The following is a 16,951-nucleotide window of genomic DNA, read 5'->3' on the forward strand; positions in this document are numbered from 1 at the left end:
GTTGTAATTGCTTCCTTAATAAACTGCCGGGCAGGACTCGTAAAAATCACTTACAATCACATACGCCAGATGGGAAAGAGGGAGGTGGGATTGTCATAACTCCGTATCCTGCAGAAGGATATGGCTGGGCGAAATTGGGTGGCGAGGCGAGGTAGGGCGTGGCACGCTCGTGTTGCTGTTTAAGCAAGCGTGCGTAAACTTATTTAAAAGCGACCGACCAACGACCGTCACAGGACAGGAGCAGACAGACGTAAAAATGCCGCACTGGAGGCCCAGTGAACCGCAGAATGAAGATGACGAGGACCGCAGAACGCAGAACCCACAAGGCACAAGGCAGGAGGAAGGACACACGACAGTTGGCGTGAGCATTACATACAAATCTCTGTTGGATTAAGCATTTCACGCAGATTGATGGTGTGGTTTGGTCCTCGGCACACGGGACACAGGACACACCTTGAACCTTTCGCCACAATCCAGCACCCCAGCACTCATCGCCCACACACCTCCAAACAGGTGTATATAGTGGAGCATAGTTTATTATTTTGGATGCACTGAAAGAAATAGGGTTTTAGGAAGAATAGTCCATCAAAATTCAAAATGGAAAAAGAGTCTCGAAAAATTTGAAGAACTCTCAGTGAGCTGGCATCAGAAATCTCGGGAATATCACCTTTAAAATGACATCTACGCCTGTCGTTTCTCTCTTTAACATCATTGTGGCAAGTTCAGTGTTGTTATCCTTGTTTTTTTTCAGAATAAAGTTGCAATGCAATTTGTTGCTCTGCTGCCGCTTGTCTTTCGGTCTGTCTGTCTGCGGTTAAACGCTTTAAGAGCACGCCACTCAAGTGCATTTATCAGACCGAATGAATACCTTCCCCTGTATGTTACACACAGGATATGTAAGTGTCACACATACAGTCAAACAAGCACATGTATGGAAGGACCTTGTAGGTGTGTAAGTGTGTTGTTGCTTTACGAAAGGTGGAACAATGTATTCTATTTATTCAACATTTAATTGCAAAGTCATGCGCATTATTCTCCTCGGCTATATCGTCTGGCTAAAATGAACAAAAAAATCACATTCGATATGAACGTTACTTTGATTTTATGTTATTTCAGCTTGTGGCATTAACAATGCAGACCTCTATTTATTTATTCAGCCAAGTCAGCCGTTACAATTTTAATTAATTGAAGTGTGATGGCCAACAACAATGCCATTTATGGCATTTATTATCGAAGGCACTTTAAATTGTATTTCAACAAAAACTTTGATGGCTATCTTAAAGCTGCAAATAGCTCAGTCCTTGCCACCGATTTGCGGCTGAACCATGAAGCGGCTTCGTGGTCGCTACCTGCAACAAATACGTTCCATACATGACATGCTTAATTTGGCCATTAGATACGTTTGGCCCTGGCTTTTTGGCCAGGGTTTCTGGTTGAATCGTTGTCGATGCCCGGCAAAAACTATGTTATGCATTGAACACACCATATTGTTGTGAGGTTGTTTTGTTTCAACTTTTTTTTTGCAGTGGGGATTGGGGCTTGGGGGTTTTGTGTTTAGCTGTTTTGTTTTTCAGCTCGCTTTGTTTGGTCCTGTCAAATTTGCTGATGTATACATTACGTATACGTAACGTTTTCCCCCAGACGCCCTGCAAAGTATGCAACTATTTTTAAGCCAGTCCACCATTTTTTTTGCTTCATTGCAGAGCCAAAGTCTTGGAGTGCTCGGCGAAGGAGGACAGCAATGTTACCGACCTGTTTAAGTCCCTGCTCTCCCTGTCCCGCTTTTTGCCCGCCAGCAGCGGGAGCGGAGGCAGTGGAGCAGCTGGCGAGGCGGCGCCCAGCGGCTTTAAGCGCCGCTCATCGGCCTACGTCAGCGCATCGTCCAGTCGCAGTAAGTCCTTTGTATCCGCTTCGAAAAATCACACACATATATATTTTATTCCACGCACTCATCATCACGTTAATCAATTACTGTCATTGGCAAATATTATTTTCATATTCAATATAATTAATCATATCCGTGGTCCCGAAGCCATTCACTTGGCCTGAAAAATTAATTGTAGGGGAGTCTTTAAAGCTAGAGAACTCAAATTGAGCCTTGAACTACATTTATTTTTCAGTGCAGGCACAACGCGGTATGGAGAAATGGAAAATGTTGTTACCATGGCCGCATTGAAAGCCGAAATTGCAACGACCTCTACGGTTGGAAGCTCTTTTGTGATTGGTTTATTTTTTTCAGTTTCGTCCAGGTCCGTTTCAAATATCAATTAATCATTCATATTCGGTGGCTCTGATTGAAAGTCACACCTTTATGCCTACAAGGGCGTCGTCGGGCTGTGTATGAGCTTTAAGCAGCTTAATTAGTGCGAAAATTAAAATATGCCATGCATAATTGCATTAATTAAGCCGCTCGGAGGTCCTGCGTAAATGAGGCTTTTGACTTAAGCCCCGACTAGGGCGCATCTGGCCAGGATTTATCAATAATTTATGAACCTATATATTTTAATATAAATTCATTTTAAATCGCCCGATTCAATTAAGGGCAGAACTTTAAACGCGTCTAGCTATCTAGGATATATTTGGCAATTTGGCTAATTGAATGCAATTAGCATCCCTTCTTCAATTGGCGGCCTCTGCCCGGTCTCCTCGGGCTAATTAATTGTGGGAATTCGGCAGCGAAAAGAAACCAGGGACTAGGACTAGAACGAAGCTGGAGGAGACGGTTGCAAGGATGAGACCCTTTCTTCCAACCCAATTGACAAAGACAAACTCTTTTTCATTATTCATCAGACGACAAAACGTAGCCCCATAAAAGAAACACAGAGCGCCAAAGCAAAGCCTGAAAGAAAAAATGAAATAAAATCACCCAGACTAGGGGTGGGGGATTGCTTTATAAACAAGATGTACATACAATAAAATAGAAAGCCCTTTCATCCTTTTCCCAAAAACTCAAATGATAAATGCAAATGCTTCGGTTTCTGGCTTATGATCGAAATGTTCTCGGGCGAGCACGTGTATTAATTAAACAGCTTGACCTTCTAATTACCCCATAATGGAATGCTTTATTATCTCATTAAAAACTTAGTTCGCGGCATATGAAAATAGAATTGGCCCCGAAAGGCAAACGGCAGCGGCAGAGGCAAAAGCCAAGCAGACGACAGCGGCTCAAGAAGTTTTAAATTTGGTCCTCGGCATAAATATTTAGTTAATTAATGTTGCCCCGAAATGTTTCCCGGCCCTGCCCCTTATACCATTACACGGCAGCAAAATAATTAATTTAATTTCCGTTGAAGAAAAAAAGTTCTTGACTCGTTACAGCTACCGAAGGACTTCTTCAAGCCCTCTCACTCTCTCTCCTCCTTTTGTCAGTTGCCAATAATTTAATTGTTTGCCGGCAAGTCTTTTGATGAAATTTTTAGGAGGCAGCCATCCCTACGCGCCCTCGTTTGTGTTTCCGGCCGCAAAACTCATTCAAATTAAGTGCAAAGTTGGCCTCGAGGCTAAATCATCAAACTTCAAATCATTCACAAGTGGGTGCATATCTTCGACCGAAAAAAAATTTAAATTTAAATAGCCAAGGGTGGGCAGTTTTCTCACATGTTTGTTGTTCGGGGCATAAAAACATATTAAATGCTGGCCAAAAAATGTTGTCAAATATCTGGTCGACGGGCCGCACAAATGTCGATGACAGGCAGACAAGATTCGCCAGCGATTGTGGTCTGAAGGGCGAAGGTCGAGTGCCACGATGGGTGGGTCAATAATTATGATACACACTTACACAATGTAATACACGAAAAGAAAAATAATATCAATAAGATTTAATTAAGAGTCTAGAGATTGTAAAGGAATAAATGAACTAACTATCTTAACAAACTAGCTCATCTTAACTATCTCTTGTTATTGTCTTTCTTTATAAGTAATTTTATTTAATTCTATATTATTAGGAAGCTCCAATTTTTCTCCAAGCATGACAATAGAAAGCAAAATAATGGCAATGTGACAGCGGTGACAACAACGCTTTCGATGTGCCACCAAAAATAGGTCTAAGCACTTAATCACTTGGGTCTCGAGGTTCTGGGTCTGGGTACTTCACTTATTTTTTTTTTATTTTTGGGTTCGTGGCAGTCAAGCAATTGCCTTTAAAAGTACAACGCCCGTGTATTCAAAAACAAATCACAAAAATTCATTTACGCCGCCGACGCCGCCACTGTGCCACTTCGTTCAGTTACTTGGGTGTGTGGGTGTTACTACACGTGTTTACGGCTCTGTAGTATTTGCATTTGTATTTGTGTGATGGGTGGCACGTAACTTGAGCCAAAGCCAAAGCTGCAGGCCACATACTCGTGCCCCTAAATGTGGTGATGTGGCAGGGAAAGCGGCTTTTGCCACGCCATCCCTCATCTCCTGAGGTGGAACGCACCGCAACAGCTTTATTTGCAACAAAACTCAATTGTGGATTTTCTGTAAAATACATTATATGGCAAATGAATTTAATTCACGTTATGCTCTATAAAATATGCGTTAACAGCAATCCTTGATGTGTCTAGCAATTTAATTAAAGTAGTTTGTCACAAAAACTCTAAAAAATAATCGTCAGTTCTGGCCTGTCAGCTGTCATTGGACGGAAAAGTTACATATTGTAAAAAAAAACGAGGGAAAAATATAACAATTTATGTTCATTTTGATGCAACCCATAGAAAAAATAATAATTCCCTTTGTAAGGGAATGCGAATAATTTATAATCCCTTCTATTTCATTTACCAAAGACACTGGTGTCTCTGGCAACAAACCTAAATGATTTACTTTAAGATCTTATTGTTGTCTCATTTTTTAGTCTTGTATGTAGTCTCGAAGTCTGTGTGGGGAAAAGCTTTTGTTTTTGTCCATCCTCCCTCTTGAAACCCGACACATAGAGACGAAAAAGTAAAATGAATTTAATTTAAATTTCTGTTACACGACTCACGCATCAATTCTCGCTACATATGCACAATTTATATCCCCAAAAACCGACCCCATTCACCAGGGCTCCCCCTCGGCTGCCACTTGTTTGTTTTTGTGCTTAGTTGGCAGTATATTTCAGCTGCCTCGTTACGGTTACCCCACATACACCAGGATAGTCGACCACAGAACTGCGGGGATTCCGGGAGTTAGGGCATACTGCCGTCGATCTTTGTTTTCCGGCCGTCGGAATGCCTCATGAGGCAGCCTCTCGTCCTCATCCTATCGTTCCGTCGCCGCCCCATCGTGCTCTCTGCCGTCAGCGACAGAAATTGTACTTTTACCGTGTTGGCGCCTTTTTTTGACAACAATGGCGTTGGGCGCCATTTTGTTTGCACTTGACACTGCCGCCCCAGATGTATGCAACACTTCTGCCACGCCGTGCAGGCCATAAAGTGCTGGCGTGCTCAATAATTCTGTTTGCACGGATCATTTAACCGACAACAAACACTCTCGTATTTGCCCCCCCTGAGCGGCAAAGTTTAATAACTAAATTGACTTGGCTTTTGGTTTTGGACCTTTTGTCTTTGCGGTCTCAGTGTTGCACACCCAGTTTTCTGGTCCTTTTCAATTCTGGGCCGCCCCCTCCTCTGTAAAGCCCTTCTTTGTTTTCAGTTCTCATTACGAGGAAACAATAATGCCTGCTTCTCAAGAAAGTAAACATTTCACGGAAAACACCTTTTGTCGGAGGTTGACATTCTTGTTGGCAGGCTAAGCAGGCTGCCTCAAGGATAACTGCCGAGCTAAAGACTTCATTGACATTGATTGTAATAAGGTGACATCTAGTTAACCAACCTGAACGGTTTAAATTACGCTTAAACTCATTTTTATCAATCACCTGATGATGACACTGGTTACCCCACCGATTATTCCTGTCCTTGGGAGAACAGGACTTGCGTGGCCCAGATTGACAGCGCATGTAAAAAAAAAAAAGCAAAGATAAACCGACGTTAAACCAAAGGGGCAGCTGGTTGTTAAAACCTCTTATCTTGAGATGAACTTTGACTGTGCAACCGGCCGTAAAAAAACCCATTTCGAACACAGAAACTTTGCAACAGAGAGGGTGCCCGGGTGCAACTTCCCCACGGTTTTTGTTTTTTTTTTTTATACGAGTATGTAAGTGCAACATAAGTTAATTATGTAAGTTTCAGAGCATCCAGTTTCTCTGACAACTGCATCACAGAGAATCTCCATCGAGGAAATTGGATTTTCCCGGCAGATGCACCCAAAATTACACATTCCCTTTATGCCAGCAACGAGCAGTATTAAATTAAAACGCGGTTTATAATTAGCCATGCGTTATCATCTATTTTCCAGACAAAAATCGCATGAACAGCCCGGCTCTGGGCGGGGCCGGTGGTAGCGGTGACAAAAAGGGATCCGGCCTCGTGGATGCCGTTGATGTGGCCAGTACCAGTGCGGAAGCCAAGCTCAAGCCGCGTTCCAGGTGAGTGAAACACGTGCCCCCATTTATTCAGGCATGAAAGGATGTCTTGCTACTAAATATACATTTGGATTATGTTAGTAATGAAACAAAGCTCACACTTGCCACTTCCGGCTTTCACTCACTTTTCACTTCCGCTTCCGTTTCAGATCGCTCATACGCCGCGCCTCACGCAAGACCAAGCAGCAAATCAACAACGCATCCGACGACTGCAACGTCCAGTAAATTATTATTTAGAGCGGCATAATTGCGTTATTATGTTTCGCCGCAAAATGTATTAATAATGGACGCCAGTTAATTAGTGTGCATAAACAAGTGTCGCCCATATTTATGTTCGGTGCACTGAGCTGATTACTCTGATAATATAAAACTCACAAAAACCGCACTTGCTCAAGGGCAAAACAGAAACCAGTTAGGTGTAGTTATTGTTGATAAATACGCAACTCGATAATAACTATAATTATTTATTATAACTAAGAGTGTGGGTGTGTCCAAATGAAAGCTATACCTTTTCCTATATAAGTACCCAGAGCTTCAAATTATAATAAGTGATTGCTGTTCATTTTGAAAAAGGACATGAAGTGAAATCCTTTGAATTTGGTTTTAAGCTTCCCATACCAGAGTTTGTTTTCATAAATACTTAAAGTTTTCATCTCTTTTGTAAATAAAGATTAAAAACAAGAAAGGCCATTAGGATTAGGAACTAAACACTTAATTCCTTTGGCTTCTCCTGACTTTATGGAATCGATTTAAGTTCATAAATTTTGATGCGGTTTATTGGGACCAGCTTTGTTTAAATTTTGAATAATCTTCTATACACCAAATCGTTTATAATTTGTTCCACCAATCTTACAAAATAAGTCCACTTCTTGTGCACGGAATTGGAATTTAAATGAGAGAATGGGAGCTAGGCTTTATTGATGAGATTTCGAAGAATCGTAACGCCGGTCATAGAGTTCCTTTTAATGGTAAAATAATGTCCGGGGCTGTTGTTTTTTTTTTTATGGTGATGGAGGCGTCGAGGGAGCTATTAAAGAGAAGACTTAGTTTAAGGCGTTTTCCATTGATTGATTATCATAATATTATGATAGGTTGGCGTAGCTTTAAGGCAAATTCTATAATGCTAATAAGTACCATATATCTGCACCGTTAGCTGACTCTTTAGTTAATATTTTCATTTCCATATACTCGTATATAAACAAGCATCTTGATGGATGGTAAGAATGTTTGTGTTTGCTTTGAGCTCAACTTGATTCCCCAGAAAAGGGGAGTTATCACAGCCAAGCACGCGAAAAGGGATGCAAAACGAATTTTATTAAGGAATGAAGCTATTTCGTGGCATTTTGATTTAACTTCAACCACGTGGAATAACAAAAAACTTTAGCAGAAAAGAGCAGAGCACAAAAAAACCATTTACTATGCAAAAAACGTAATTGTAAAATAAATTTTGATGAGTGCGGAGGACAAAGGCGAACCTCGAAATGCTTATCAAGGATAAAACAGGGTGTACTTTTTTACGGTAAATAGCCAAATCAAATTCCACAAAAGCTCATTGCAGGTTATCTTTAAAGAGATCTATGATAGGAAAAGTTTTGATTTTATATTTGATTTAAATATGAAAGGTATGAGTGTGTATGATTCACAGTATAAGTGATATGCATTTCTTTGTGTTTGTTATTCTGGATGTCCTTAGCAGATAAGATTTATTTAGACTATGTACTCTAGGAAGTTATTAAAGTTATTAAGAAATTAAAACTGAGGATTGTAAATGAATGAACTACGGCATATGCAAAGTGAATTGTGATTAAATAATATAAAGTTTTATTTATGTGCAAATGAAATGCATAATTGGTAAAGAATGATACCAGTATTTTGCCGCTTTCGTCCATCCACCAGAGAGGATTGAGGAATGGCCTGAATTAATTCTAGTTATATAATATATATCTTAATGGAACACAGAAATACATATGTGCATACCGTTTAGGTGTTTGTTTTGTAAGTTAAGCGTTTATACATTGTTATTAGGTGTAGTTAATTGAAAACAAATCTGAAAAGCCCACAAGTATTCGATCTTTAACTATTTAAGCGTAACCTATGTATATCAGCAACCTATGGGATCACACAAAAATTTTGAGGACGCTATGTACTCGTATATTATATACCACGATATATCAGCTGACTTATCTTACTTACCCCAACTTTGAATACATATTTGTGTACGTAATTCGATTGTTCTACCAAATAAATGAAAATCAAAATAAGTCTATAGGATCTGAAGCAGTTTAAACAAAAACCTAGTGAACTCTCTAAGTGTGCGTATGTGTGTCATGTACTTGTAAACTAATTGAATTTCAATTCAAATTGAATTATTGACAATTGTATTAGCCAGTTAAAATAAACCACAATGCGTCCCAGGCATCATCGGTCTATAATGTTTGATTCCATTGCATATTGAATTCCATTTCTCATTCTGTTAGACTCCTGCCATTAGACTGTTGCCAACCCGGACCCGGACCAGTTGGCGCAATCCCCACTAAATCAATTAAAAATAGTGGCCGGCCAGGAGCTGTTCCCGTGAAGCAACCGCAGCATCCATTAAAAGTAACTAATGGAATTTCATTCAAATTATAAATTGCATTTTCCTATAAATTCTACAATTGCGTAAATGCCGATAGCTGGCTTAAAGCGACGGGGTGCCAACACTACCTACCTATCTACTAACTCGCACCATGGTCGATGATTTGAAAATTTGCATGCATATGTATGCAATCTCGGGGGGGTTCGGCGAAAGAGGCCGATTTAGCATCCAGTGCCAACAATAAACAGCTTTGCTGGTGCGGCCTAATTAGTTTGCATTATGCGCAATTCCGAATGCAATTTACTGTGGCATTGATTTTGCATTAAATTGGCTTAAGTGATGCAATTTATTTTTGGGAACCAGCGGAAAATCCCGGTTTATGTGGCCAGGATGCTGAGCTTATCGACTTAAAGGAGAATACGCGACCGCCATTTTCAATTTAAAATGGCAACGGAAATAAACCAAAACCTCTAACGGACTCCATACCGGAAGTGGCGACCTCTAGTGGAGTTAAAGTAACCTAAAGAACAGCTGTTCATTGGTTGCCTGAGTTGCCAGATTTACAAAATAACTTTTTTATTCTCTTTAAAAACTCTCTAAAGATTATTTATTATGCTTTTATTTTAAAAATAAAACTATTATTTATTTTTTCAAATCTAGTATAAATATCTATTCGCTTTTACTTCACTTAAAAAATAGCTAGAAGTAGCTAAAAAATAGCTAGAAGAGCAACTCTAAAGTATGCAGTTGAGAAGATATTTTGGAATGGCTTTGAAATACATTGGTTTGTAACTAAAGTTTTAAAATTAAAGACAATCTTTGGTAATGGCTGTCCTTAACAACAGATATAGGAGCCAACCTGACGGATCCCATGTTCCAGGGCTGCTATGGCGGATCCCAAAAGCACAAAGCCGATCTGGACATTGTTTTGGAACGCGCGTGGCAACAGGGATTGCAAAAAATGATCATCACAGCCGGTTGTTTGAAGGATGTGGACGAATCCTTAGAGTTGGCTTCAAAAGATGGTTAGAATAATGGCTGAGCAATGATCCTCTATTAAAATACTCTTATTTTCCTAACAGAACGCCTCTTCACCACTGTAGGAACTCATCCCACTCGTTGCGATGAATTTCTTGCGGATCCGGAGGACTACTACACCCAGCTCCGCTCCAAGATTGAGGCCAACAAGGAAAAGGTTGTAGCCGTAGGGGAATGCGGTCTGGACTACGACCGACTGCACTTCTGCGGCCAGGAGACCCAACGTCAATACTTCGAAAAGCAGCTGGATCTGGCGGCGGAGTTCGGGCTACCTTTGTTTCTCCACATGCGGAACGCAGCGGAGGACTTCATGGCCATCCTTGAACGGAATCGAGCAAAGCTCGAGGCCTGTGGCGGCGGAGTAGTCCACAGCTTCACCGGCACGCTGGAGGAGGCTCAGAGCATCTTAGCGTTCGGGGGACTCTACATTGGGATCAATGGCTGCTCCCTGAAGACGGAGGAGAACGCAGAAGTGGTACGACAGCTTCCCAATGATCGCATAATGCTGGAGACAGACTGTCCCTGGTGTGGGATACGGCCATCGCACGCGGGTCACAAGCATGTGGTCACCAAGTTCCCAACCGTCAAGAAAAAGGAGAAGTGGACAGCAGAGTCCTTAGTGGACGGTCGTTGTGAGCCGTGCCAAATAGGGTGAGTTATAGAACATCTATGTGGAATGTGGAATAATAAAGACATGTCCCTCTATAGTCAAGTACTGGAGGCCATTGCTGGCCTGAAACAGGAGCCCAAGGAGAAGCTGGCGGAAATCTATTACCAAAACACTGTGGATTTGTTCTTTTCTCCAAAAAAGAACAACTAGGAAGAAGAAAAAACGGCTGTGCATTTACATTCAATGCGTTTACATTTATTTTATTATTGTGTCTCATGTCTAAATGCAAATGAATTCAAAAATACGCATTACAGCATCGATTTGTTAGGTTACTTCGGTTCGGTTCGGTTTGGTATTCGTTTTTGCAGTAGATACACGGAAACACACTTTACGATTAACATTTAGATTTGTAAATAATTGAGTAACGCTAGCTTATTAACTTTTATGAGTACGTGGTGTGTGTGGTGTTGTGTATAGCAATGGATCGTCCAAAAAAATATATATATATTCCTTTTCTTTCCTCTCCCCTTGACTCAAAATTTGTATATGCTCTCTGGAGTCTAAGTAGTCTAAACTCTAATAGAATGTTATAGCTTAGTTATTGCCACGATTTTGGTTATGAGTGTTTGCCAATATTCATTGATCGATCATTGGTGAAGCCTTAAAAAGCGTATATACAAAATATTTTGTAAATATTTAAAAAGTATCTAGTATCTAGAGTAATGTATGTATGTCGGTTAAGGATTGAAGATTGAAGTTGAATCAAATGAGTATGTGTATTTGGATTAAAAACTTTTGATTTTGCTTTTTAATTTGATATGAAACGCAACTGATATAGGTATGTTTTATGTATCTTACATTGAGAAACTGTCTCCTAGGCTACTACTCGGGTGTGCATTTAAAATGTCAGTAAAAGATTCAGTCCAATGGAAATGTTATGATATGAACATGTTCATATAGCACTCTAGGTTGATGCGAAAGGTTTCGGAGGCCTACTGCTCTATAAAGTTACCCTTTCCGCTTGGCAGTAAGTTAAAGTTCTTTTTCTTTTCAAAAGCATCCAATTGTGCGGTTTCTTAAACAGAAACATAGATAAGATCCAGTGGGACTTCTATTAAGTACTTCTATTATCTGCTGTTAACTCTATTCGTGTATGATTATATAGATATTGTATATAATTGCAATTTGATCAGACCCTTCCCAATTGACTCGTCGATTTGGATTCTAAATAAATAGAAAATAATTAAAATAAGAAAGGATAATTACGATAAATTCCATTTATTAGGTGTCAGATTAGTTGCGATTGTTGTTTAAATCATATTCATAGATATATACATGTACGTAAACAAAGCGAAATTATAAATAGGGTAAATACATAAACATAATATATATATTTTTAAACAGAAGTTCACTAAACGTAAATTCGAGTAAGAGTTATAACTAAACACAAAAGAACTCTATCGGTCATCTGTCTTCCATGTTTCCTAACAGAAAACGCCTTTCGATAATATTCTTGGGATTTAGGAAATCAATAGGGATATTGATTAGTTCGAGTTAAGCTTACTGCGCTTGTTAAATATCGTATATCGTATATGTTTACCGTTATAATATGTATTTAGGTTTCGTGTTATGTGTTGTACGAGTTGTCAGTTTCAAACCAAACTCTATAGCCGCCTGCGATCGAGCAGGGGCCTCATCGGGGCCTCATGATTATTCATATTTTAATTACTAGGATAATAAATAATATTGTATCGCTTAGGCCTATAGGTTAATTTAATGTATTTTTGGAGCGCTGCGATCGTTGATCTTCTGGTTACGCTTCAAGGTGGCTCCGCGTTTGATCTGATCCATCAGCGACTCGTGACAGATGCGCGGATCAGGCTGAAAAAATTTTAAGTCAAAGAATTAGAAAGGTGTTTTATTTTAAGATTAATTAGTAAGATCAAATAGCAGTTAATGGGCAAAACGAGGCTCTGATTTCAGTGGATTAGCTGCCGCTGGCAGGCTTAGTAGGCTTCAAAAGTAACAACGGTAAAGATAACGACAACGAGAACTCCTTATTTTCGAACTAAATACCTTAGCACTGCTCGTCGCAGGTGTTGATGGCGCTGCTGGTGGTGTTGGGATAGGTGGGTGGTCTACGATACTGCGCACTGGGTCGCGATAAAGATTGCGGATTTTGGTACATCTAACAACCATATCTATTCGGTCATATCTATTCGGTGGATTTAAGGACTAACTAACTAACTACTCACCAGGGCCTTGCTGTTGATGAGATTGCGCACGGCGAATGCTCGTCCAGACATTCCCTGCTTGGCCAGTTTCGCGTTGAGATTCTCGAGGAATTCGGCCTTGGTCTTGGCCCGAATGCTGCCAGTCTTTTCGATATTTGTGCTTGTGGCATAGTCTGTGGATATGCGTTTTGTGGATATCCGCGGCAGGTGCATAAAAGAAAAACGTAAGCAAATACGATCGATCAATGGAATGGGTGCAAGTGGTATGCGGGCGAAGGTGAGTGAGTGTCAGTTTAAATGGAAACGCAAACTAAAAGTCAACAATTGATTGTTGATTGAAGTTCAGAGTTCAATCGATAGTGCTGTGGCATAGTGATGATTGATGATTGGGAAAAGTTGAAATTATAGTCGACGACAATCCCATCTTGAGCCGAGATTCTCCATCGGCACCTGCCACAATCACAATCCCCATCAGGTTAATAGGCTTTCCAAACAAACAAAAACGGAAACTTAAACAAAAACCATAGTATATTAAACAGAACAAAAGCTGCATGCGCTTAAAACTTGGCTAAAAACATAACTTTTTTTACCCTCTCCAACGAGAAGAAGTCTGAAATCAGCGATCTTAACAAAATATATACAAAACAGCGCTCATTCATGGCCAAACCAAACCAAATCAAATCAAATCAAAGAAATGAAATCATACTAAATCAAACGAAATCAAATCAGGTCGAATCGTATCGAATCCAGCTCGCTTGCTTACTTGCATGATGTGCCTGGACATGGGCATGGGCATTGGCATGGGCGTTGGAGTGGGCGTGGCCATGGGCATTGTGGTTGTAGTATCCACCACCGCCATTGCTATTGCCTCCAGCAACATCGCGATAGTAGTGCTGTTGTTGTTGCTGTTGCTGGTGCGGATGTTGCTGGTGACTGCCTCGTGCTGTTGTCGCATAAATGCTGGCCAAAGACCCAGATCCAGATACCGATCCGGTGCCAGATCCCGGGGAGCCGCAAATTGGCGAGGCGGATGGAGAGTGGAACTTGACTGCCGTCGTTTGGATGAATGGATTCGTCGAAACGAATATCTTTTGCTGGACACTCGAATGCCGCGATGGGATGGGCGGCTGGTGTTGCTGCTCCACCAAGTGCTGCTGCTGCTGCTGGGCAGCCCGCATCTTCTGCTGGGGCAGTGGCAACTGCGGACGGTGACTTACGTGTCCGTGACCATGGCCATTTCCATTCCCATTGCCCATGCCTGTTGGCTGTTGATATTGCTGCTGCTGCTGTTGCTGTTGCAGCAATCGGTGCTGTTGCTGCTGTTGCATTATGTTTTTGGGCAGCGTGGCCGTGGCCGAAGCAGCTGCATAGGCGCTCGCATGCGGCGCATGGCCGACAAGGGGGCGGGCCATCTTCTTGGGCATCGTGGCCGAAGCGCCGGCGGCGTAAATGGGCGGCGGCGGTGGATCCTCCAGCGGAGGCGGGCAGGTGTAATGCTGCTGCTGTTGCTGTGACTGCGACTGGTGGTGCTGGTACGGTGGATGGACTTGTCGCATGTTGTTCGACATTTGGGCAGCTGCTGAATTTTTATTAAACGAACTTGAGTACGAGCCATAATCTGTGCCGCCCGATGACGCAGTGGGCGGCTGGGGAGGCTGGTAATGCGAATTGTTGGCCGACACGGCCGTTGGCGGCGAGGATGAGGCGTTTGAGAATGAACTGACTTTGGATAGCAACGATGATGTGGATGAGGATAATGGAAAGTGGGGCAGGGCGTTGAAGGTGGAGGTCGGTGTTAGTATGGACGGCTGGGCATTGCTGCCCGATGAGATGGCTGAGCCTGAACCAGAGCCAGAGCCAGAGCCAGGGGCTGATGTGGCGACTTGTGACGATGAGGTGCCATAACTAGCGTAAATTCTATGCTGTTGATGTTGCATTTGCTGTTCAGATTTACCGTCAAAGTGTTGCTGCTGAGGCGTTTGCGACATGGGCAAACCTCCTCGCATATAAATCGAATCCCCTCCGGGTTGCTGTTGCTGCTGCTGCTGGTTGCCGTAGATCCCCTCGTGCTGCTGGTGCTGTTGCTTGCTGTTGAGTCGTGCATTGAGCTGTGCTATCAGATTCGGGTTCGCCTTGGGCTGTGTCGGTGGCAGTGGGTGAGCGTGTCCGTTGGGACTGGGGCTACTGGTGCGGAAGCTGGACATGCTGTTGACCAGCTTGGGTTGGGCGTAAATGCCGCCCCCGCCCCCGCCTCCGCCAGCGGCAGGTGATGAGGTGCGGAACGTCTGTGCGTCAGATGATGGAGATGAATGACGTGGTGTGGCATGAATGGAAAGGACGAGAGAGAACACATGGCGGAAATTAAAATCAGAGCAAAGCACACAAAAAAGCTAAGCAGTATTCTAAACTATATTCTAAGGCACTACAACTAAACTGGATGGTGTTAAATTAGTGGGTTCCTCTTGTAAGTCATTTATTTTGTAAATCAATCGGGCGCTGGCAGTTATCCGGCTGTTAGTCTGGGTTAGTAGCCACCCGGCAGGTCTGGTGGTCACTTACGGCGTCGACGGGCGGCGGAGCTTGATAGACAGGCGGCTGGGCAGCCTGATGTTGCTGTTGCAGATACATGAGATGTTGCTGTTGCTGTTGCTGATACTGCTGTTGATGTTGGGTAAGGCGTTGCTGGGCGGGAGCATAGGCGTGCAGATCCAGGTAGGAGTCGTAGTAGACTTCGTAGCTTAGATCATCGTTCGAGGGGGACTGGTGCAGGGACTTTGTGAGGATTCAGACGGGTGTTCGATTGGTTTTTTGTGTGTGTGAGAGTGATTGTGGCAAACGCAAAGCAAAGGCAGTCAAAATGAAAATAAATCATAAGTTATAGAAAGGAGGTTCTAATAGAGTCGGCGGTGGCTAAAGCACACACCTGTAGAAAAGGCTGTTGTTGCTGCTGCTGCTGCTGTAGTAGCTGTTGCTGTTGCTGGTGTTGTAGCTGTTGCTGCTGCTGCTGCTGTTGTTGCTGCATGCGTCTCAAAGCCACCGGAGAGGCCGGCTGATGGCGCAAGGCCGCCAGGGCTCGCACCGTCTCGGATACCTTCAGCGCCGAGCTGGGCATGGCGGCTGGCGGCGGACTTTGCGGCATGGAGTCCAGCAGGAAAGCCGGCGGCGGCGGCAAGTGCTCGCTGGAGCTGCTTAGCTGCTGCTGGTGCAGGTGCAGGTGCTCTGGCTGCTGCGGTTGCTTCAGCTGTGTTGCATAATTAAATCATAAGTGAAGTAACAAAAGCGTAGAGAAACCAAACAAAAGACCACATAGTATGTACGTGTGTGTCCTGGTGTGGAGCGTTGGCTTAGAAGCTACCTTGGCTTAGACGCTAACTTAATTAAAGGAAAATATCATCCTAGGAACTTACCCCAACCGAGGCATTGGGACTGGGGGTCACCGAAGAGCTGCGTCTGACTGGCGGCGGTGGCTTGGCCTGGTTGATGGACGAACGGCGGGCGATGCGCGTGGATCCACCGCCACCTGCTCCTCCTCCTGTGGACGTCCAAGAATTTTGTTAGTTTTCGGATAGGAATAGTTCTGACTTTATTGTTAATTACAATTATATACAAGATAGTTTCAATCTATACATTTGGCACACAAAACACAGGACACCATGGAATACCAGTTAGAGTTAGAGGAGAAGACGCAGTGTCAGGATCTGCCCGGATGGCGACAGTGATCTGAAACTGATGGTGGACCCAAGCGAGCGGGAAAGCAGTTCACATTTGTGTTAGAATGAAGTTATTTTTGATAATCAGGGGTGGCTTAGTTTCCGCTATGGTTGGGGGAATTGGTTGTTAGTAGAAGGGCCACAAGGACCTCTGGGGGGAAACGGAACCTCTGGCACCCCTGATCAAGTGCCCCAGACTGCGACCAAATCGACAAAAAGCTTTAGATTTATTCAGATGCTCAAGCAATTAGCAGTTAGTGACTGTACCGTGCGGTGTAGTTTATATTTTTTTTATGATGAATGCGGTGTATGATTGGTGTAGATTAGGGCGTGATACCA

General features: G+C 42.7%; 3 protein-coding genes across 35 annotated transcripts in view; 2 read left to right on the forward strand and 1 right to left on the reverse strand.

The window, feature by feature from the left end:
- The window catches only part of LOC6495991 (GTP-binding protein Di-Ras2), a 29,035-nt gene extending 19,940 nt beyond the window's left edge, over positions 1 to 9,095 (forward strand). The window contains exons 5-7 of the mRNA XM_001959958.4: positions 1,704 to 1,891; positions 6,316 to 6,445; positions 6,592 to 9,095. Of these exons, the coding sequence (XP_001959994.1) occupies positions 1,704 to 1,891; positions 6,316 to 6,445; positions 6,592 to 6,667 (394 nt within the window). The 3' untranslated portion in view covers positions 6,668 to 9,095. The remainder of the gene's footprint in view (positions 1 to 1,703; positions 1,892 to 6,315; positions 6,446 to 6,591) is intronic.
- A 577-nt stretch (positions 9,096 to 9,672) lies between these two features.
- LOC6495992 (putative deoxyribonuclease TATDN1) lies at positions 9,673 to 10,982 on the forward strand. The gene is made up of 4 exons (XM_001959959.4): positions 9,673 to 9,804; positions 9,866 to 10,045; positions 10,103 to 10,709; positions 10,767 to 10,982. Exons 1-4 carry the CDS (start codon positions 9,762 to 9,764, stop codon positions 10,876 to 10,878), a joined length of 942 nt encoding a protein of 313 aa, XP_001959995.2. The 5' UTR covers positions 9,673 to 9,761; the 3' UTR covers positions 10,879 to 10,982.
- A 948-nt stretch (positions 10,983 to 11,930) lies between these two features.
- Positions 11,931 to 16,951, reverse strand: part of LOC6494621 (DNA N6-methyl adenine demethylase) — a 32,436-nt gene continuing 27,415 nt past the window's right edge. For 12 of the 33 annotated variants that reach the window (XM_032451133.2, XM_032451131.2, XM_032451142.2 and 9 more), the window contains 7 exons: positions 16,310 to 16,434; positions 15,826 to 16,143; positions 15,462 to 15,674; positions 13,666 to 15,187; positions 12,924 to 13,075; positions 12,745 to 12,856; positions 12,411 to 12,549 (listed from right to left, as the gene is read on the reverse strand). In XM_032451133.2, the coding sequence (XP_032307024.1) occupies positions 12,746 to 12,856; positions 12,924 to 13,075; positions 13,666 to 15,187; positions 15,462 to 15,674; positions 15,826 to 16,143; positions 16,310 to 16,434 (2,441 nt within the window). In that variant the 3' untranslated portion in view covers positions 12,411 to 12,549; position 12,745. Of the gene's footprint in view, positions 12,550 to 12,744; positions 12,857 to 12,923; positions 13,076 to 13,665; positions 15,188 to 15,461; positions 15,675 to 15,825; positions 16,144 to 16,309; positions 16,435 to 16,951 lie in introns of those variants that run through there. The other 21 variants (XM_032451154.2, XM_032451153.2, XM_032451130.2 and 18 more) reach the window with 14 other exon arrangements.

This window comes from Drosophila ananassae, chromosome 3L, assembly GCF_017639315.1.
Source record: "Drosophila ananassae strain 14024-0371.13 chromosome 3L, ASM1763931v2, whole genome shotgun sequence".
Classification (NCBI taxonomy): Eukaryota; Metazoa; Arthropoda; class Insecta; order Diptera; family Drosophilidae; genus Drosophila; species Drosophila ananassae.

What these genes read in the sequence shown, in the direction of transcription:
- LOC6495992 (XM_001959959.4), top strand. Translation starts at nt 9,762, where the DNA reads ATGCAGTTGAGAAGATATTTTGGAATGGCTTTGAAATACATTG. An exon ending in AGAGTTGGCTTCAAAAGATG is followed by an intron (nt 10,046 to 10,102) that starts GTTAGAATAATG and finishes TTTTCCTAACAG; the next exon opens with AACGCCTCTTCACCACTGTA. An exon ending in TGTGAGCCGTGCCAAATAGG is followed by an intron (nt 10,710 to 10,766) that starts GTGAGTTATAGA and finishes GTCCCTCTATAG; the next exon opens with TCAAGTACTGGAGGCCATTG.